Source organism: Oncorhynchus clarkii, unplaced genomic scaffold, assembly GCF_045791955.1.
Source record: "Oncorhynchus clarkii lewisi isolate Uvic-CL-2024 unplaced genomic scaffold, UVic_Ocla_1.0 unplaced_contig_3005_pilon_pilon, whole genome shotgun sequence".
Classification (NCBI taxonomy): domain Eukaryota; kingdom Metazoa; phylum Chordata; class Actinopteri; order Salmoniformes; family Salmonidae; genus Oncorhynchus; species Oncorhynchus clarkii.
Genome location: NW_027258725.1, coordinates 8,443 through 30,516, shown reverse-complemented (window position 1 = coordinate 30,516; position 22,074 = coordinate 8,443). Strand labels below are relative to the sequence as shown.

General features: G+C 43.6%; 2 protein-coding genes across 3 annotated transcripts; both read left to right on the top strand.

The window, feature by feature from the left end:
* The first annotated feature begins 2,372 nt into the window (after positions 1–2,372).
* LOC139398347 (pyrroline-5-carboxylate reductase 1, mitochondrial-like) lies at positions 2,373–20,025 on the top strand. Of its 2 annotated transcripts, none has more exons than XM_071144397.1 (9): positions 2,373–3,834; positions 9,665–9,750; positions 10,875–10,945; positions 11,289–11,468; positions 14,442–14,663; positions 15,255–15,347; positions 15,976–16,139; positions 16,905–19,398; positions 19,605–20,025. In XM_071144397.1, the coding sequence occupies exons 2-8, from the start codon at positions 9,684–9,686 to the stop codon at positions 17,068–17,070; spliced, it is 963 nt and encodes a 320-aa protein (XP_071000498.1). In that variant the 5' UTR covers positions 2,373–3,834; positions 9,665–9,683; the 3' UTR covers positions 17,071–19,398; positions 19,605–20,025. The 2 variants fall into 2 exon arrangements, with proteins under 2 accessions (XP_071000498.1, XP_071000497.1); XM_071144396.1 differs by lacking the exon at positions 2,373–3,834 and adding an exon at positions 8,788–9,439 and having other exon boundaries at positions 19,605–19,872.
* Positions 3,696–4,884, top strand: LOC139398348 (myeloid-associated differentiation marker-like protein 2). The gene is made up of 2 exons (XM_071144398.1): positions 3,696–4,685; positions 4,717–4,884. The coding sequence occupies exon 1, from the start codon at positions 3,696–3,698 to the stop codon at positions 4,617–4,619; it is 924 nt and encodes a 307-aa protein (XP_071000499.1). The 3' UTR covers positions 4,620–4,685; positions 4,717–4,884.
* Positions 20,026–22,074: the final 2,049 nt, after the last annotated feature.

Genomic DNA, 22,074 nt, shown 5'->3' with positions numbered 1-22,074 from the left:
AGCAGTGGAGGGATGGGAAAAGAGTGGAAAGAGAGAGGGAGGATGAGAAAGGAAGAATGCAGCAACCCAGCTATCACCCCTGATCATCACCACAGCACACTGTAACAACAACAGTGTCAGACTGTTCTTAATGTGATGCTAGGCAACACATTAAACAAATCACCAGCTGGCTGACAGTTTGTTACTCTATGGCTTGATGCGGTATCATAAAGGCATAACATCACGGCTGCAACCCGGAATTGACCAGTCAGATTGCGAGACCGGAATGAACCTTTATATAATGAGCAATACATGTTCAGGTTCATTTGAAAACCGCAGGAATTGTATGAGGACCACTGAGAACTTTGACACAACCACCAAAGGTAGTGATTGGGTGTCACCTATTGGCAATTGGAGGAACATCATGAAAGTTCAAACAAAGGTTTCTCATGGGGCTTCCAACTAAAGAAATGATGATTCAGATGGTTGTGGTAGAGAAGAGTCCATTATACCGGTAACTACAGTCCTTACCTTGACACAGGTAGATATGGTTCAGATTCTAAAGCTATTGAACACAGAAACAGAATTCTAGAGGAATTCTAGAGAAATTCTAGAGGAATTCTAAAGGAATTCTAGAGGAATTCTAAAGGAATTCTAGAGGAATTCTAGAGGAATTCTAGAGGAATTCTAAAGGAATTCTAGAGGAATTCTGATTCTATGATTGACCATAAAGTAGGATCTCATTTCCACAGCGTGCCAGTCTAGAGTTCTACGGTGCTCTCCCTGATTTGTGGTGCTCAGATGGGTCTCAGTGCTGGTGGGCCTTGATTTGTCTGGCACAATGGAAACAATAGAATAGTCCCAAAAGTGCAAGCCACTCACCCTCCCCAGCTAGCACTCCTCCACGCAGGCTCAATCAAACACTCAAAGTATCTGAAAATGAAACAAAAACTGCATGAATCCAGGTTCTGTAGGTCACTCACACAGGCCCACTAATAGTTAATCTATACCACAGTGCCAATTTATGTAGTCCTCTTTACATCTCAACAGAATCATCAGCTATACTCCTTTTTAGTCAGCCATGACAGTTTCCATGCATACAGTATATCATCGCATCAGAAGGTGAACTACACATTAGATGGGCTTTGTTGAACAACAAACTGTAGAATCAATGCAATTTCCATTCAAATGGAGAACATCACATACTGGATTCTTTTTGTCTGAGTGTATAGGTTTATTTTTAAATGTTCACTATTGTAACTCCTTTTCTTTATATTTTGTAATAGAAAATCACTTTTTAATATAATGATAATGTTGTATGTACTGTAATGCTCAATGTTAAGTCGTATAAACTATGTTTTAAAAGACCTCTTTCAGCAGACACCAGAGAAGGAAAGGTATTACTCATTGTCATTTTGTTCTGTAACATATTTTTTAACAGAGAAAACTCAAGCTACATTGGTCATTTACATATTTATTTTGTTATGTGAATCATATTTATAAGTGCTATATTCACAGAGAAGTGATTCTTTGTAAATTGTAAATATATTGCTGTTATTTTTTCTCTTTGTGTTGATTGCAAGTCTTTGTATCAGACTTTAAAGAAAGGACACATTACAATTATTTCAAAAGAAACGTTTTCTTGTTGTCTCTTTGATGTCTTCACCATTCTGCCTCAATCGACAGTACCAATAGTGGACTCCTTGACTCACACAGTACACGCACATATGTATTAGGTTAGAAACTGATAGTGTAGATGGCGTCTATTTTGAAGGTTTTACCTTCCCTACCTACCTTATTTTAAATGCACTTTACATAGCTCTGGCTAAGTGTCTGCTAAATGGTTCAAATGTAGAAACTCAACATCTTATCAGGCTTTTATTTGATTTACAAATGAATTTCAATGAGTTACTATACCTTGACTGTCACATGAAACTCAATCTCAAAACTCAGCTCAAAGCTGGTAGCTACTAGTATCTCATGTATAATCATCCCTAGGACCTGTATATAACTGCTGGCCCAAATGGCCGTCTTGGGCTCTTTCCCCTGTCATTACGTTGGGGATAAATGCCAGGCAGTCTCCCAGTGAGAGACTGAGCATGATAGAGAGAGACAGAAAAAGAGAGAGAGAGAGAGAAAGAGAGAGAATGAGAAAGAGAGAGTCTGACTCTTAAGTAAGTTCCCTCTGTCCCAGAAACACGACTCCCCACGCTGGTGCCTGATGGGGGCGGACCTGGACATGTGGGCTCCCACCCCATTCCTCTGTGGAATATAGTCCCCTATTTATAGACCCGGCCTGGCCCATAACCCTGAGCTGGGCAGAGCAGTCATTTAAATAACTTTCCCTGGCAGCCTATGGGGCACATACTGTCATGTAGGAGTGAGAGGGTGTGTGTGTGTATTTGAGAGAGAGAGAACACATCAGGAGAGAGAGGGTGAGAGGCAGTGGGAGAGAGAGAAAGAGGGAGGGAGGGAGAGAGAGAAATAGCGTGTGAGAGAGAGACAGAGAAGAAGAGAGGGAGAAAGAGTGACACGAGACAGAGATCAGACAGTGAGGGGGACTTTTCCAGGGAGCTTAGGTCCTGGCAGTGGAAGGATTACAAGGACAGAGCTGATCAGTATTGGACCTTGACAAGCCTAGTACAGCTGCCCGCATGGGACACAGGACTACAACCAGAACAACAACCTAACCCACCAGTTCTATAATGGGTTATTATCGGAGCACTCCCCCATGTTCATGTAACTGTACTGCGTTTGAATGAGCCTGTTGATGGATTGTTGGGCTCTGGATCTCTGGAGTGACATGTTGGGAGCGAGGATCTTGTTGTGCTTCCATAACCTGAAGGAGAAGTGAATGACAAGACCCTTTGTGACTGAGTTGGACTTTTCAGTTAAAACACAAGGGTAATGTTATATCTGGCCACCGTCAATCTCGATATGTGATTATTGATACAAGCATCTGTAAGAAACTAGACAGATCACTTGGGTCAACATTAAATTATTACCGTTAGAGAAGCAAAGAAGTTACAAGATTTGATGTTATTTGAGAATCCAAAATTGCTAAACTGTTGACAGGGAAGATGAAATCAGCACTGCTCAGGGCTCTGACTGCGTTGTAAGTTGAACACCATTGTGGCCGACTGTAACCTGATCTCCAACACACTGCAGTAATTACAAGGTGCATGCAGGGAAACATAGAGAGAGATTTGTAATTAGACCGGTCTATAAAAAGAGCCAGGCAAAGGGCGAGGTCCCCACACAGAGAGAGAGAAAGGGGGAGAGTCAGGCCAAGGACACCCAACGTGAAGGGAGGGAGGGGGGCTGTATGGAGGCATAGGAAGGAGGCTGCCTGGGGGCATAGGAAGGAGGCTGCCTGGGGGCAAAGGAAAGAGGCTGCCTGGGGGCATAGGAAGGAGACTGCCTGGGGGCATAGGAAGGAGACCAACTGGAGGCATAGGAAGGAGGCCAACTGGAGGCATAGGAAGGAGGCTGCCTGGGGGCAAAGGAAAGAGGCTGCCTGGGGGCATAGGAAGGAGACTGCCCGGGGGCATAGGAAAGAGGCTGCCTGGGGGCATTGTTGAGTGTAAGTGACACCCAGACGCCCAAGGCGGGGGCAACGACACCTAACCTGAAAGGAAGGAGGCTGCCTGGAGTCACCATTGGGAAGAAGATACACCCAGACAGCTTTTGGCAATTAGGGGACAGGAGGTGTGACCATGGACCCCCAAGGCGGACACTACCTGAACAAGGCGGCGGTGCTGTCTCCTCTAGGAGGGGCCCGTATGCTCCAGCTCCTCCTGGGCTGCACCATCATAGCCCTGGTGGCCCACAGCGCCGGATACAACCACGCCTATGGTATCTACTGCATGTTTGTGTGGTGCTTCTGCTTCGCCATGACCCTGCTGGTGTTCACCATGGATGTGACACGCCTCCCCTGCTGCATGCCAATTTCCTGGGACAACCTCACTGTGGCGTTCGCCATGCTCGCCACACTCATGTATGTCGCCGCCTCCGTCGTCTACCCCGTCTACTTCCTGCGCTCTCAGTGCTCCAAGTCGGACGGGGGCTGCGAGGTGCGCAACTACCGCATCGCTGTCACCGTGTGCTCCAGTTTCTGCTGCTTCGCCTACGCGGCTGAGGTGTTCCTGACCCGGGCCAAACCCGGCCATGTGGTGGGCTACATGGCCACCATGTCAGGCCTGCTCAAGGTGGTCCAGGCCTTCGTGGCCTGCATTATATTCGGGGCCCTGGCCAACGGCAGCGAGTACAACCGCCACATCCCCACTCATTACTGCGTGGTGGTCTACAGCCTGTGCTTCTCCATCACCGTGGTCGTGATCGCTGTGACCGTGTCAGGAAAAGCCTCGGCTCTGCCCCTGCGTTTCCCCTTCGACCGCTTCGTGATCATCTACACGTTCCTGGCGACGCTGCTGTACCTGAGCGCCGCCCTGGTGTGGCCCATCTTTAGCTTCGACAGGAAGTATGGCACGCCGGGTCGCCCCGACGGCTGTCCCTGGGAGAACTGTCCCTGGGACAGCAAGCTGGTGGTGGCGGTGTTCACGCATGTCAATATGGTGCTGTACTTCAGCGACCTAATCTACTCCCAGAGGATCCGCTTTGTCTCCCACTCTGCTGCTTGAGGACCCTTCCCACCTTCCTCGCTCCACTCCGCTGCTTGAGGACCCCTCCACCCTGCACTCTGCTGCCTGAGGACCCCTCCACCCTGCACTCTGCTGCCTGAGGACCCCTCAACCCTGACTCTGCTGCCTGATGACCCCTCCACCCTCCTCCCTCAATGGCTGATGCCTGAGGACCCCTCCACCCTCCTCACTCCACTCCACTGCTTGAGGACCCCTCCACCCTCCACTCTGCTGCCTGAGGACCCCTCCACCCTCCTCACTCCACTCCACTCCACTGCTTGAGGACCCCTCCACCCTCCACTCTGCTGCCTGAGGACCCCTCCACCCTCCTCACTCCACGCTGATGCCTGAGGACCCCTCCTCACTCCTGGGGACCCCTCTATCCTCCTCAGTCCTGGGGACCCCTCTACCCTCCTCAGTCCTGGGGACCCCTCTACCCTCCTCACTCCTGGGGTGAATCTCAAAAGTTTTTTCCTTGATTCCTCATTGGACACGGCGTACGAGGTAAGGGAGGAGAGCATTGGAGAAGACAAAAGGCGATACGATATTTGAATGGACTTCTGCCTCGCTCTGACGTTGTGAGGAGGTGTGGAGAGGGGATACGAGGAATAGAGGGTATAGACTTTTGAGTTGCACCCCTGGCCCTCAGAGACAGACAGAGACCACACTGGAAATGACACACAGCATCTCCACTCAAGTGCCTCTAAATGCCCCATGCCTACTACAGATTACATATCGCCTCAATGATGTTATGGCTTTGTGCCTTGATGTGTCTTTCTTGACATCAGTGTTATGTCTTTCTTAACATCAGTGTTATGTCTTTCTTAACATCAGTGTTATGTCTTTCTTAACATCAGTGTTGTCTTTCTTAACATCAGTGTTGTTTTTCTTAACATCAGTGTTATGTCTTTCTTAACATCAGTGTTGTGTCTTTCTTAACATCAGTGTTATGTCTTTCTTAACATCAGTGTTGTGTCTTTCTTAACATCAGTGTTGTCTTTCTTAACATCAGTGTTGTCATTCTTAACATCAGTGTTGTCTTTCTTAACATCAGTGTTGTGTCTTTCTTAACATCAGTGTTGTGTCTTTCTTAACATCAGTGTTGTCTTTCTTAACATCAGTGTTGTCTTTCTTAACATCAGTGTTGTCTTTCTTAACATCATTGTTATGTCTTTCTTAACATCAGTGTTATGTCTTTCTTAACATCAGTGTTGTGTCTTTCTTAACATCAGTGTTGTCTTTCTTAACATCAGTGTTGTCTTTCTTAACATCAGTGTTATGTCTTTCTGAACATCAGTGTTATGTCTTTCTGAACATCAGTGTTATGTCTTTCTTAACATCAGTGTTATGTCTTTCTTAACATCAGTGTTATGTCTTTCTTAACATCAGTGTTGTCATTCTGAACATCAGTGTTATGTCTTTCTTAACATCCGTGTTATGTCTTTCTGAACATCAGTGCTGTGTCTTTCTTAACATCAGTGCTGTGTCTTTCTTAACATCAGTGTGATGTCTTTCTTAACATCAGTGCTGTGTCTTTCTTAACATCAGTGTTATGTTTTTCTTAACATCAGTGCTGTGTCTTTCTTAACATCAGTGCTGTGTCTTTCTTAACATCAGTGTTGTGTCTTTCTTAACATCAGTGTTATGTCTTTCTTAACATCAGTGTTATGTCTTTCTTAACATCAGTGCTGTGTCTTTCTTAACATCAGTGCTGTGTCTTTCTTAACATCAGTGTTGTCTTTCTTAACATCAGTGTTGTCATTCTTAACATCAGTGTGTCACGCCCTGACCTTAGAGAGACATTTTATTTGGTTAGGTCAGGGTGTGATGTGGGGTGGGCATTCTATTTTTTGTTTTCTATGTTTCTTTATTTCTATGTTTTGGCCGGGTATGGTTCTCAATCAGGGACAGCTGTCTATCGTTGTCTCTGATTGGGAATCATACTTAGGTAGCCCTTCTCCCCTCCTTTCAGTGTGGGTAGTTAACTTTGTTTGTGGCACTTAGCCCCGTAAGCTTCACGGTTGTGACTTTAGTGTTGTTTTGTTAGTGACATTTTAAAATAAAAGGAAAATGTACGCTCACCACGCTGCAATTTGGTCCACTTCGTTTGACGGCAGTGACAGAGTGTTATGTCTTTCTTAATATCAGTATTGTGTCTTAACATCAGTGTTATGTCTTTCTTAATATCAGTATTGTGTCTTAACATCAGTGTTGTCTTTCTGAACATCAGTGTTGTGTCTTAACATCAGTGTTGTGTCTTTCTGAACATCAGTGTTGTGTCTTAACATCAGTGTTGCCTTTCTGAACATCAGTGTTGTCTTAACATCAGTGCTGTGTCTTTCTGAACATCAGTGTTGCCTTTCTTAACATCAGTGTTGTCTTTCTGAACATCAGTGCTGTGTCTTTCTGAACATCAGTGTTGCCTTTCTGAACATCAGTGCTGTGTCTTTCTGAACATCAGTGTTATGTCTTTCTGAACATCAGTGCTTTCTTAACATCAGTGTTGTCTTTCTTAACATCAGTGTTGTCTTTCTTAACAGTGTTATCTTTCTTAACATCAGTGTTACATCTTAACATCAGTGTTGTCTTTCTGAACATCAGTGCTGTGTCTGAACATCAGTGTTGTCTTTCTGAACATCAGTGCTGTGTCTTTCTGAACATCAGTGTTGTCTTAACATCAGTGCTGTGTCTTTCTGAACATCAGTGCTGTCAGTTAAGAACTCAGTGTTGCCTTTCTGAACATCAGTGTTGTCTTTCTGAACATCAGTGCTGTGTCTTAACATCAGTGTCATGTCTTTCTGAACATCAGTGCTGTGTCTTTCTTAACATCAGTGTTGCCTTTCTGAACATCAGTGTTGTCTTTCTGAACATCAGTGCTGTGTCTTAACATCAGTGTTGCCTTTCTGAACATCAGTGCTGTGTCTTTCTTAACATCAGTGTTATCTTTCTTAACATCAGTGTTACATCTTAACATTAGTGTTGTGTCTTAACATCAGTGTATTTCTTAACACTATTATCAGTAGTATCAGTATTATAATCTCTAAGAGAAACCTGAGACAAGGGCCAGCACTGTTGTAGGCACTCTGTCTAATGGTGCAGTACATTGGTTTAATTCAGAGCTTTGAACGTGTTGGGCGACATTTTCGTAGTGCAAAAGGGATGTGCTAAATGCGAAAGAACTCTGTAAACCTCATAATCAGGCAGTGTGATTTAAACTGAAACTTTTCCTCTACAATCTGTGTTATAAAGAAGCTATTATTTAAAAGGTTTAGTAAACCGAGCAATCAATAAAATGTAGTCGCCTACTAATAATGCACATTGTTGAAAAACATTTTGAAGATTATAACGAGGTTCATGGTCATTTCTGTACTTTGCTTTTGTTCTATGAACATGTCGGCCATTATGTATTGGAGGACGTCGTAAATCATCACTGGGTTGTTTTCATGTCTTGAAATAGTCTGTTTCATTTATTGTGTTTCAAGAAACTTTTATCTTAACTAAGATGTTTTTTTAAATAATGACAATAATATATTTAAAAAATGTAATGTGTAGCGTGTTGAATTGGCTTTCCATCATTGAGTACTTTTGGTGTTTATACTTACACCCAACTGCATGTTTCAACTTCAGCTCCTCTTGTTTTAGTCCAAGTTCAGTCAGTGTGTAGATTCATTATGAGCTGAATGTTCAGTGTATCAACTGTCAATACGAAATTGGTAATATATAGTATGAGTGAGTGTGTGTGTGTGTGAGTGTGTAAGGGGAGGTTATGGAATTGACTGCATAGATACAGCTACCACTATTTCATATGTGAGGTCTGCACTGCAAAACATCCCTGAACACTGTATTGTAATGACAACCATGCGATGTTCTCAATGATTTAAACCGATAGAAAAGTTCTGAAACGTGTGAACATTCAAAATGTCATTAAAATGAACAGATTGTTTAGTCTGTGCACCTGTTCATCTCTCTCCCCTTGTCTCCACCTTCGTGAACAGTGGGCTGCAGACTAGCTAGTAATAGGCATAAACATTACTGATGCATCTAGTCAATCAGATGTATTAGGTTTTGTTTCTGACACAAAATGCTGCTCTGTCAGAGGATCTGTGATCTTACATTTGTATAGCATTATATCCTGTGATGTATGGACTGTTTTACTGGACTAAAATGCCCTTTATTAAATTAAGAATGGATTAGGATTAATGGGGGCCAAGAAACCATGATGGCTCTGTTCAAACTGTTCTGTCCTCACCTGTCCTCAACTGACACCCAAAACAATGCTGGTACTAGTCTACCGTTTAAATGGTGAAAACACCATCTCAACATTATATTTCCCTAATGTATGAGTGAATTATAATAGGCCTCTCTGCCTTTTAGGATTAGTGTCCTGAAATAGAGAAGCAAATACCTTGATAGTATATCTTATCACTAACACGTCGATGTGTTACGGCAGTAAATAAAAGGACGGCGCTTTTATACTTAGGTAATGAATGCTCTTCCGGATTCAGCCACTAGAAGGTCATGATCTGGAACGTAACGTAGAGGTTTCTTCTCCACGCCCACTGTACTTGCAAGGCTGATGCAACTGGCTGTACACAGCTTACAGAACCCACCCATAACTGTACAATAAATGAATGCTGCCACCGTCATTGGTTAGACGTTTAGCGACTCTCTCAGTCTATTGGTCACTTCGCATGTTATTATCATAGTCGGTTCTTGGTGTGGAAATCATGTTAACGCTGTTACAACTGTAACTCTGTTGAACTATATGTTTGGCGGCAACATTGGAAACGGAAACAATTTATACATTCGTCGCAACACCCGTAAGTTTGATTCGTCTGTCAAATATTTAGGCTACTTCGATGCAGGAAGCTGTCGCCATTGCTTCAATTGTGTCATAACGGCATGTATTGTGATTCCATTTGTTATCAGGAAGTAACTACTGTTTACTGTAAATGCTACATATTCTTTGTTGTTTACACAGGGCGGGTGTAATTGCGTATACCTTTATGTCTCTTGATATTACCAGTGTCCTTTTTTCTTCACAGCAACAACAGAAACTTCAGAATGAGCGTGGGGTTCATCGGAGCGGGTCAGTTGGCCCATGCCTTGGTGAAGGGATTCAGCGCTGCAGGTAACCATCTAAGCATTGCTTTTAATAGCTGGCAGATCCGACCCGCTTGGATACAGCTGCACTAGGGTCGGACAGCATTCATGTGTATATTATTAAGACACTGCAGAGCTGGAGCGAGATATGGCTCGGAAAACATACCTCAATCCAGAAACACGTTTTTACTCTGAGTGTTCCAATTATCCCAACTTTTACGCAGAGAAGATTGAATGACTGCTCGTTGTTAGCAGTCATTCAATCTTCTCTTTAGAACAGGACAATTTGGAGTACAGCACATTTCTCATCCCTGGATTGAGGTACTATCTCAAGCTGGTTCCACCGTGTCTTAATATACACAGGAATGCTGTCCGACCCTATTGCGGCTGTAAGCAAGCAGGTCACCATTTCATATTGTCAAATATGAAGTTTGAACCTCCAAATGTTTAGCTGGTCTGATGCTGGTTAAGCTAGTCTAGCTGGTTATGCTGGTTTACCAGCATGGTCTGAAGATGGTTTTGCTGGTGACCAGCCTTCGCTCTGTTTTGGACACTGGTGACCAGCCTTCGCTGTATTTCAGACACATACCAGCTTATGCTGGTGACCAAGCTGGTCCAGCATGGTCTTGGTCAAGCTGGTCTGACCACGCCGATCCAAGCTTATTATTGTTTTTTTTAATATAAATGTTTATTTCTATTAGGTACATTTTAATTTGAAGTTTAGTTTGTTTGTTTTCAGGCCTGATTTGCTAGTTTTTATTTTTGTTTTATTTGTATACAAATATTTAGTTTTTAGATTATACCAGTGTCTGAAACGCAGCCAAGGCTGGCCACCAGTGTCCGAAATGCAGCCAAGGCTGGCCACCAGTGTCCGAAATGCAGCCAAGGCTGGCCACCAGTGTCCGAAATGCAGCCAAGGCTGGCCACCAGTGTCCGAAACGCAGCCAAGGCTGGCCACCAGTGTCCGAAACGCAGCCAAGGCTGGCCACCAGTGTCCGAAACGCAGCCAAGGCTGGCCACCAGTGTCCGAAACGCAGCCAAGGCTGGCCACCAGTGTCCGAAACGCAGCCAAGGATGGCCACCAGTGTCCGAAACGCAGCCACCAGGGTTTTCCAGTTGATATTTTTTTCCCCCCCTCTCCCATCCCTGCAGGTGTCATTGCCACACAGAGGATCACTGCCAGCTCCCCAGACACAGATCTTCCCACAGTGTCTGGACTGCGGGTGAGTAGAATGGATCAGTCATTGGGCTGCGGGTGAGTAGAATGGATCAGTCATTGGGCTGCGGGTGAGTAGAATGGATCAGTCATTGGGCTGCGGGTGAGTAGAATGGATCAGTCATTGGGCTGCGGGTGAGTAGAATGGATCTCCTCAGTTACAGCATATCTATTACCATCTCACATCGGCTACACCTAAATGAAATCCCACACACACAAGCCAGATACAGAGAGAAAGAAAGACAGAGCGAGAAAAAGGCACATAATACATTTGTTCATTTCAATTATATTTTAGAAATGCTATCATACTGAGGGGTAACGATCAACACTGTCTGTGCTCTTCTACACAGAAAATGGGTGTCAATCTCACAACCAGCAACAAGGAGGTGGTGAACAAGAGTGACGTTCTGTTTCTGGCTGTCAAACCACACATCATCCCCTTCGTGTTGGATGAGATCGGACCGGACATTGAGGACCGCCACCTCATTGTGTCCTGTGCGGCTGGTGTCACCATCAGCTCCATTGAGAAGGTCAGTTTGGAGTCCAGTGGAAGTCGACTTTAGCTAGAGCTTTCTCTCTCTACTGATTTACAGATCTTTAGAAATGTTTTGCAACAGAAAACGGAAGAGTAACAAAAATACAAAATCAAGATGGGTTCAAACTGTGAAATCCAATTAAAGTTGACTTTAGCTAGTGCTTTGTCTCTCGCTTTCTCTCTCAGTACTGAACTACGGATCTGGTTCGTGTTCATTAGCGCACAGAACAGAACGTTTTGCAACGGAACTGAAATGTATATTTGTTATTGAACAAGTATCTCACTGGTTTTCTTACGATTGGTGCCTATTGAACAAGCCCCTGATATGATTGGATAGGTGAAAGCATTCTGATGGAATCCTGCTTTGAAATAACTTGTTCCATCCTGTCAGATCAATGAAGCTACAGCCCTCTGTTATAGCCTAACTTGAGGCTTCCAGTAAATTGCATTTCCTTGATTCCTCGTGTTCTCTCTCATCGTCCTCAAAACCCATTGGATGAGGTCAGAAGTCCCTCTCCTCTCCCTGGGAGAATCTTAATTGAAGGAGGAGAGAGGAAGAAATCAATGAAATGCCATTGAGATTCTCTCCCTGCCCCCTCCGTTACTACAGTGCTCTGGTCTCACATAGCCCTAGGACATAGCAACTTCCGGCTGCTACAACATGAATCGCCCTTCCATTCTGTTCCCACTGAAAATACCTCAGCCCTCTGTCCTGATACTGGGAAAGCTGCCACACACTGCAATCTGATGAACAGTCATGCGCTCTCACAAGACACTGACAAATAGAGAATCAGGATAGATTCATACTGTGATATTTGAGGGAACCAGACCACAAAACAGCAAAATCAAGCTTTTTGTAATGCCGGAAAGGTCTTGGTTCAAAACGTTGCACAATAAAACTGGGGAAGCCTTCATCTGTTTGTGGGTATCTTATCTTTCTATATTGTCTTTTACTTTTGTACGCTGCACCTGCAAGTTACTGGATGTGCCTAATACACTACTTCTAAACTAAAATCTACCTTCGATACTGTAGTTCCGTAGCTCAGTGGTATTTGTCGTTAACTTAACCCTGTCTCAGTGACATTTTACATTACATTTTAGTCCGTTAGCAGACACTCTTATCCAGAGCAGTTTCCAGTCAGTGTGCGAGTGGTACGTTAAAAACAACCGCAAGCTGTAATTCTGCAGTAGTAAGTTGACATTGAAAAGGTAAAAGAGGAGACTAGACTTCTAGGATCTGGTGGAAGTAAATGTTTTAATACAGAGCTTTGGGTTACAAGTGGTCATGTGAAAAAGGCCAATAGCAAGGTGTCTGAAAAGGCATGGCTCAAAGGCAAATGATTCTTCTGAGTGTCAGCATTATATAGTCATTCTGAATGCTGTATACATGTGCATGCATCATTACAGACTTTGGTTGATATGAACCTGATACAACTTTCATTTGAACATGGTAACAGTGAGACATCTGCTACTTTCGGTACGTAGAGAGAGATTCAGCAGTTTGAGACTGTTCAAGGTTGGATTGTCACGAGATGAGGCCTCTGAGAATTCTGTGTCCTGTGTAATCTGGGGCACAGAGAATGATGGAAAACACTTGCCTACTTTTAGAGCATGTTGAAGTTGTGAGTCATTAGGCAGGTTATTTCTGATATGATTGTAAGCAAAGATGAGTAAGGATATACACTACATGTCCAAATGTATGTGGGCACCTGCTCGTCGAACATCTCATTCCAAAATCACCAGTATTAATATGGAGTTGATTGTCCCCCACAGATTTGTCCATCGGACTGCCAGATGGTGAAGCGTGATGTATCACTCCAGAGAACGCGTCTCCACTGCTCCAGAGTCCAATGGCGGCGAGCTTTAAACCACACCAGTCGACCCTTGGCATTGCGCATGGTGATCTTCGGCTTGTGTGCGTGCGGCTGCTCGGCCATGGAAACCCATTTCATGACGCTCCCGTCGAACAGTTCTTGTGCTGACGTTTCTTCCAGAGGCAGTTTGGAACTCGTTAGTGAGTGTTGCAAACGAGGACAGAGGATTTATACACGCTACTCGCTTCAGCATTCGGTGGTCCCGTTCTATGAGCTTGCGTGGCCTACCACTTTGTGGCTGAGCCGTTGTTGCTCCTAGACATTTCCACTTCACAATAACAGCACTTGCAGTTGACCGGGGCAACACTAGCAGGGCAGAAATGTGACGAACTGACTTGTTGGAAAGGACTGAGCTATTCGGTACGCGCCATTCTACTGCCAATGTTTCTCTGTGATGCTTGTATGGCTGTGTGCTCGACTTTATACACCTGTCAGCAACGGGTGTGGCTGAAATGGCTGAATCCACTCATTTGAAGGGGTGTCCACATACTTGTATCTGGGTTGGCCCCCACACAACTACATATCCAAGTCATTGCAAGTAAAAAAAAAAAAACGTATTGAAAAAGGAAGTTTCCGGACTCCCGTGTGGCGCAGTGGTCTAAGGCACTGCATCGTAGTGCTAGCTGTGCCACCAGAGACTCTGTGTTCGAGCCCAGGCTCTGTCGCAGCCAGCCGCGACCGGGTGGTCCATGGGGCAACGCACAATTGGCCTAGCATTGTCCGGGTTAGGGAGGGTTTGGCTGCACTAGAGACTCCTGTGGCTGACCAGGTTGCTAGGTGTACGGTGTTTCCTCCGACACATTGGTGCAGCTGGCTTCCGGGTTGGATGCGCGCTGTGTTAAGAAGCAGTGCGGCTTGGTTGGGTTGTGTTTTGGAGGACGCATGGCTCTCGACCTTCGCCTCTCCCGAGCCCGTACGGGAGTTGTAGCGATGAGACGACAGTAACTACTAACAAGTGGATACCACAAAATTGGGGAGAAAAAGGGGGTAAAAAAAAGGATGTTTCACTGCAGAGACCGTTTTCATGAAGCGTTCCCTCATGTTTCTATCAACTAATCTTAACTTCAGTGTTATTCTCCCCCTGCCCTTTGCAGAAGCTGCTCCAGTACCGCCCGTTCCCCAAGGTGATGCGATGCATGACCAACACCCCGGTGGTGGTTCGGGAGGGAGCCACGGTCTACGCCACGGGTACCCACGCCGAGCTAGAGGACGGGAGGCTGCTGGAGCAGCTGATGGCCAGTGTGGGCTACTGCACGGAGGTGGAGGAGGACCTGATCGATGCCGTCACCGGACTCAGTGGCAGTGGACCTGCCTATGTGAGTGGTTATGTTATTGTAGTTTCTATTTTACATTTACTATCAAAAAAGCTCTGAAGGCCAAGAGGCCGACATGCTTTAATAAACTGTGATTAAAAGGGATACAGTACGAGCAGGAGTAGTGTGCAGGTTTCTCCTTTCTTTTAAGATACCACATTATACCCACGCACCTGCAACAAGATAACTCTGATGGGCTTTTTTTAAATTGTGCTTTGCATGTCTGCCACTGTAACAGGTGGTTCAGTAAACCCCGCTTGTGGGATGACTGACCTCTCCTGACACCAGAAGACTAGCTCCCCCAAGCTAATGCCTAGGTTAGCCCAGTGGGCTACAACCATACCTTTGGGTTGTAAAGCTATTTTAGCTCATTATTTTCATGATCGACCATGCAAGTAATTGGTTATAAGAACTGGACCTTGCCTAGCTCCTAGGAGAACGCCTACTATGCCTGCTTAAACTACTGGCTGGCTAGTCATTTCTGTTAACTCTTTTCTCTATTGTATAATCTCTAGAGCCCATTTTGAACTGTGTTTTTATACATGTGATGAGTGTGCAAATGATAAGTGTGTGTTCGTCTTTGTCTCCCTATAGGCATTTACAGCTGTGGAAGCGCTTGCTGACGGAGGGGTGAAAATGGGTCTGCCCAGGAGACTGGCTATACGGCTTGGAGCACAGGCCCTGCTGGTGAGAACATCATCTACATGCATTCTCTATGAACGTCTAGTCCTGAATTAGTCTTGGTACCAGTCTCTGTAACATTACACTCCTTGTACACAGTGTCATTTGCCAAAGAGACTGGTCTTCCTTCAAATCTGAACATTCTGTCATTAATGAGCTTGAGGAGATCAGAGGATTTGATCCTGATTTGATAACTCCCACAGCTCTTTGGCAAATGATACAGAGTACAATGAGGGGAATGTAAATGCTGAACAGAGACTAGCAATCAGGCAAGCCCTGAAATCTCTTGAGGACTGCTTGTGAATGTTTTCTTTTTTTAAATTATACATCCGATTTTGATCTGGAAACATCTTGAAAGAAATCTATTGCATCTGAGCAAAAATGTGGAGAGTTCTTCTCTTGAGTTTGACATCTTATAACCATGAGCCTTGCAAATGTTTGCTTGACTGTAGAGTGTACCATATTGAAGCAACCTTGGTATACCTAGCAACCTCGTCAATGGGTTTGGATCTCTTGGTGTAACAGTTAAGATGTGTTACTGTCGCTCACAGGGACACGGGTTCCAGTTCCCCGGTCGAGGCTACGCCCAAATTCACCACAGTATGTTCATGTCTCTATTTTGTCTTTCCCATAGGGAGCAGCCAAAATGCTGTTGGACTCGGAGCAGCACCCTGGCCAGCTGAAGGACAACGTTTGCTCCCCAGGGGGCGCCACCATTCACGCCCTGCACGTCATGGAGAGTGGGGGCTTCCGCGCCCTGCTCATCAACGCTGTGGAGGCCTCCTGCATTAGGACCAGGTAGGCTGGGCACCACTTTACAGAGGGACAGTGTCCTGGACTAAAAAGCACTTCCAATGGAAAATCTCCATAGAAAATGCTTTTTAGTCGAGGACTAGGCTAAGTCTGTGTCCTGGAAATCAAACCGGAATGTGCAGATAGAAATCTGCGTGGTAGAGTAGACATGATCCCCTGTCGTGAAGAATAAAGAACTATGTCAAGTCTGTGTTACATTTCTATCTGCAACATTCAACATGTTGGATCTTTATGGCCAGTAGGTCTCTGGACATTGCATTTAACAAAATGTGGCTTTTTGATATAACCACATAAGACTGATGTAGCACTATGTCAGCTAGGCTATGGGTCGGGTTTCCCCAACCCAGATTCAACCAACCTACAAGCACTTTTATTGGAGATTCTCCATTGAGTGTGCTTTTAGTCCAGGACTGGTCTAAATCTGGGTTCAGGGAACCAGACATATGTTTTGTGTAAAAACAATAATCATTTGAATGTTTGTGTTTAATGTCTGTATCATAGTGCTCTGTTGTATGGCTGGATGCTATTGTTTAGACAGCAGAGGGTGCTAGATGCATATGTCTGAACTTTTTGTAACTAACAGATAGTAGACACACTCCATGAGCAAAGTCCCATCTCTTTTAAATTATGTGGCTCAAACGGGAGTGTCAGTGTGTGAATCTTTGACTTGAGGGTCACTCGGGATAACAGCCTCTGGTAAGAGTAAAAGGTAGTGTACATTTATTTTCTTTCTTTGTTTCTTTCCATCAGGGAGCTCCAGTTCTTGGCTGACCAGGAGAAGATCTCTCCTGCGGCCATCAAGAAGACTACGCTTGACAAGGTTCTGCAGCAGCCAGGGGTGGGAACAGGGGTGGGCGTCCGGACAGGATCTGGGATCAGCCTGTTCAACAACAGCAACCCCAGGCATAAGAAGTAATTGAACTGAGTGGCTCTGATCACAGAACAGTGGTGAATTCATTAGTGCATTGCAGACCATATCAAAACATTTTGCAGCAAAAACAAGTTTCTTAGCGGACAAGTTCAGGTAGTTCCTCCCTGTTTGGGTCTTTTTGCTTCCTAGTGATACGCCCCAGGAAGAGACCCTCAAAAGAATGAAATGCCGCTGAACATATTATTTAAACCCTAAAAAAATTGTTATGGTTATAGCATGCCAGCTGAGAGGAGGGGCATAAATGGCAGCTTCATAAATGTGATGATAAACTTAAAGCAGCAATAGAGGATGTAGGGTGAAGGGACACTTCTCCTGCTCTCCTTCCATGTTCACTGACTAGAAACATCTGGACAGGTAAAAGCAAGTTCCTAATAGGCATTATGGCTTCCACCTGTCCAGTGTTGTCATATCAGTGCAGATGAAGGAGAAAAGCGGTAGGAGGTGACCGGGGGAAGAAGACGAACATAGACAGTTAAGATGGACCAACATGGTGATGAACAACAGGTCACAATTCCTTTACATTTTAGCCATTTAGCAGATGCTCTAATCCAGAGCGATTTACAGGAGCAATCTTGGTCAAGTGCCTTGCTCAAGGGCACGTGAACAGATTTTTCACCTAGTCGGCTCGGGACTCGAACCAGGTATCTATCGGTTACTGTTGGAACGTACTTAACCTCTAGGTTACCTGCCGCCCACTCCCTTTCAGTAGAAACACAGAGACAGATGTGGAGTTGGATGTCTTATGTGCTTAGCTATCTATAGCTTCTGTTTCATAGAATGTGTGCCTATATGTTCCGTTAGACAGATTGTTAGGTCCTACATTATGTACAGTCTTACTGGAACTATTTTGGTCTGTTGCTAAACAGCAAAGGTCCCTGTTTTCTATTGTTGTTTATCTCTTCATTTTCTGGCTATTTTCTTTGCTTGATTGAGAGATTATATTACAGCTTTAGTATGTTAATCATTTTAGCCTGACTGAGGGAGTTTGTAGAAGGAGCAACACTGTTTGGACACACTTGGAAACCACAACAAAATGGGAAATCTATTTAACTTTTCTTTATCCAGGTTTGTCTTGTTGATGTATATCTTCTTTAAAATAGACTTGTTCAGGATGGTAGGAGTCATTAATGTTACAAAAGTTACACACACATATAGATATATATCTATCTATACTGAACAAAAATATAAACGGAACATGCAACAATTTCAAAGATTTTAGAGTTACAGTTTATATGAGGAAATCATTCAATTAAAATAAATTAATTAGACCCTAATCTATGGACTTTAAATGACTGGTAATACAGATATGCATCTGTTTGACAAAGATGCCTTAATAAAAATGGGCCTCAGGATCTCATGGTATTTTTGTTTGTTCACATTGCCATCGATAAAATGCAATTGTGTTTGTTGTTCGTAGTTTATGCCTACCCATACCATAACCAGGGTCGCCACCATGGGGCACTGTTCACAATGATGACATCAGCAAGCCACTCGCCCACATGACGCCATACACATGGTCTGCAGTTGTGAGGCAGGTTGGATGTACTGCCAAATTCTCTAAAACGACAGTAGAGAAATTAACATTAAATTATCTGGCAACAGCTCTGGTGCAGATTCCTGCAGTCAGCATACCAATTTGCAGCTCTCTCAAACTTGAAACCTCTGGCATTGTGTTATGTGACAACTACATGGCCTTTTGTCCCCAGCACAAGGTATAACGATCATGCTGTTTAATCAGCTTCTTGATATGTCACACCTGTCAGGTGGAGGGATTACCTTGGCAAAGGAGAAATGCTCACTAACAGTGATGTAAACAAATATTTGCACAACATTTGAGAGAAATAAGCATTTTTTGTGCATATGGAGCATTTCTGTGATTTTATTTTTTTTTCAGTTCATGGAACACTTTACATGCTGCTTTTATATTTCTGTTCAGTGTAGATGAATCTCCTTTGCAAGATAGACTTGCTACACACAAACACATCTCACAAATCATTGTTACACATACACAGTAGGTAGACTACAGTATTTTACATTCAGTTCCTTTTACATATTTGACTGGCATATTACTGTTTACAAGGTGGAAGTGGTACTATTAGGCCTATACAAAGTGAAATACATGAATATGCTGAACGTGTAAGAGTTTATATATTTTGTGAACAAAATATGTAAAGTCTAGCTAGATCTGTTTTATTAAACGTTATTTCCTAAACTTTAATGATTAATTAAATTTAAACTATTTTTCTGTGGCCTGTATATATGGGTGATTTTGCAAATACTGGCCTTTTTGTGTCTCAGGGTTAGATTATTGGGGCGGCAGGGTAGCCTAGTGGTTAGAGCGTTGGACTAGTAACCGGAAGGTTGCGAGTTCAAACCCCCGAGCTGACAAGGTACAAATCTGTCGTTCTGCCCCTGAACAGGCAGTTAACCCACTGTTCCCAGGCCGTCATTGAAAATAAGAATTTGTTCTTAACTGACTTGCCTGGCTAAATAAAGGTAAAATAAAAAATAAAAATAAGATAAAATGTTAATTTTTTTTTCTTGATTTTTTTTCTTCACATCGAGACTATAACCTAAACTTTTTCTTTCAGCTTTCAATATTCTTTATTTTATAAAGCATTTCATGTCTGGAATTCACTGTTTTGCACTGTTTTTGTCCTGTCTCACCCCCAGGCATTCTACTATGCGTTACACTTACAAAAGTCTTGATAATTAGAAAATAATTACTGCGCCTGTTTTTAAAAAAGAGTTAAATAAATGGAAACTATATACAGTGCCTTCGGAAAGTATTCTGACCCCTTTTTCCACATTTTGTTACGTTACAGCCTTCTATAATGGATTAAAAATACCCCACAATGACAAAGCGAAAAACAGTTTTTAGACATTTTTGCAAATAAATAAAATACAGAAATACCTTATTTATGTAGGTATTCAGACCCTTCGCTATGAGACTTAATTGAGCTCAGGTGCATCCTGTTTCCATTGATTATCCTTGAGCCGGTCCTACAACTTGATTGGAGTCCACCTGTGGTCAATTCAATTGATTGGACATGATTTGGAAAGGTACACACGTGTATATATTCCACAGTTGACAGTGCAAGTCAGAGCAAAAACCAAGCCGTGAGGTTGAAGGAATTGTCTGTCGAGTGCTGAGACAGATTTGTGTTGAGGCACAGATCTGGGGAAGGGTACCAAAACAATTCTGCATCATTGACAGTCCACAAGAACACAGTAGCCTCCATCATCCGTAAAAGGAAAAGGTTTGGAACCACCAAGACTCTTTCTAGAGCTGGCTGCCCGGCCAAACTGAGCAATCGGGGAAAAGGGCCTTGGTCAGGGAGGTGACCAAGAACCCGATGGTCACTCTGACAGAGCTCTAGAGTTCCTCTGTGGAGATGGTAGAACCTTCCAGAAGGACAACCATCTCTGCAGCCACTCCTCAGTAAAAGGCACATGACAACCCGCTTGGAGTTTGCCAGAAGGCACCTAAAGACTCTCAGACCATGAGAAACAAGATTCTCTGGTCTGATGAAACCAAGATTTAACTCTTTGGCCTGAAGAACAAGTGTCACATCTGGAGGAAACCTGGCACCATCCCTACGGCGAAGCATAGTGGTGACAGCATCATGCTGCGGGGATTCGGGAATTTCAGCAACACCCGTTGTTAAAAGGTATATAAAATCGAACACAGCCATGCAATCTCCATAGACAAACATTGGCAGTAGAAGGGCCCGTACTGAGGAGCTCAGTGACCTTCAACTTAGCACTGTCATAGGGTGCCACATTTTCCAACAAGTCAGTTTGTCAAATTTCTACCCTGCTAGAGCTGCCCCGGTCAACTGTACGTGCTGTTATTATTAAGGGGAAATGTCTAGGAGCAACAATGGCTCAGCCGCGAAGAGGTAGGCCACACACGCTCACAGAATGGGATCTCTGAGTGCTGAAGCATGTAGCAAGCATAAGATCACCATTTGCAATGCCAAGTGTTGGCTGGAGTGGTGTAAAGATCGCTGCCATTGGACTCTGGAGCAGTGGAAATGCGTTATCTGGAGAGAAATCATGCTTCACTATTTGACAGTCCGATGAAAGAAATCTGCCCCAATGTAGAGTGCCAACTGTGAAGTTTAGTGGAGGAGGAATAATGGTCTGGGGCTGTTTTTCATGATTTGGGGTAGGCCCCTTAGTTTCAGTGAAGGGAAATCTTAACGCTACAGCGTACAATGACATTTTAGACAATTCTGTGCTTCCAACTTTGTGGCAACATTTTTGGTGAAGGCCCTTTCCTGTAGCAGCATGACAATGCCCCCGTTCACAAAGCGAGGTCCACACAGAAATGGTTTGTTGAGATTGGTGTATAAGAACTTGACTGGTCTGCACAATACCATGACCTCAACCCCATCGAACACCTTTGGGATGATTTGGAACGAATAGTCTGTACTATATCTTCAATAAAATTAAACATGTACAACTGTGACATTCAAATGTTTAATGTTATTTTAAATCAGTTTTATTTGAAATGTAATTTCCACCACACTGTCATTTACAAATATATATATTTAGCCTTTATTTATTACCACAACGCTAAGTCATTACCATCACGGTACATATTTTTGAGGCAAAGGTGTATTAAATTACAATTGATATTGTTGACTTTCCCATATGTGAACCTTATATGATTATTTTAGGAATTATCTTAAGAACAATGTGAAGATTTTGATGTGGTAGATGTTTCTGAGTATCATCAAGACATACATGGACATTGACATAAATAATGCATACATATAATTAAGAACTTCCAAATAGTAAAAAAATAAATAAATGTAATTAATGTGAAAGGTTATATATACAGTTGAAGTCTGAAGTTTACATACACTAAGGTTGGAGTCATTAAAACTTGTTTTTCAACCACTCCACAAATTTCTTAAAAAACTATAGTTTTGGCAAGTCGGTTAGGACATCTACTTTGTGCATGACACAAGTAATTTTTCC

Coding starts and splice junctions, on each gene's coding strand:
- LOC139398348 (XM_071144398.1), top strand. CDS start 3,696: ATGGACCCCCAAGGCGGACACTACCTGAACAAGGCGGCGGTGCTGTCT.
- LOC139398347 (XM_071144397.1), top strand. CDS start 9,684: ATGAGCGTGGGGTTCATCGGAGCGGGTCAGTTGGCCCATGCCTTGGTG. Junction 9,751..10,874: donor GAAGGGATTCAGCGCTGCAG/GTAACCATCTAA, acceptor CCATCCCTGCAG/GTGTCATTGCCACACAGAGG. Junction 11,469..14,441: donor CCATCAGCTCCATTGAGAAG/GTCAGTTTGGAG, acceptor TGCCCTTTGCAG/AAGCTGCTCCAGTACCGCCC.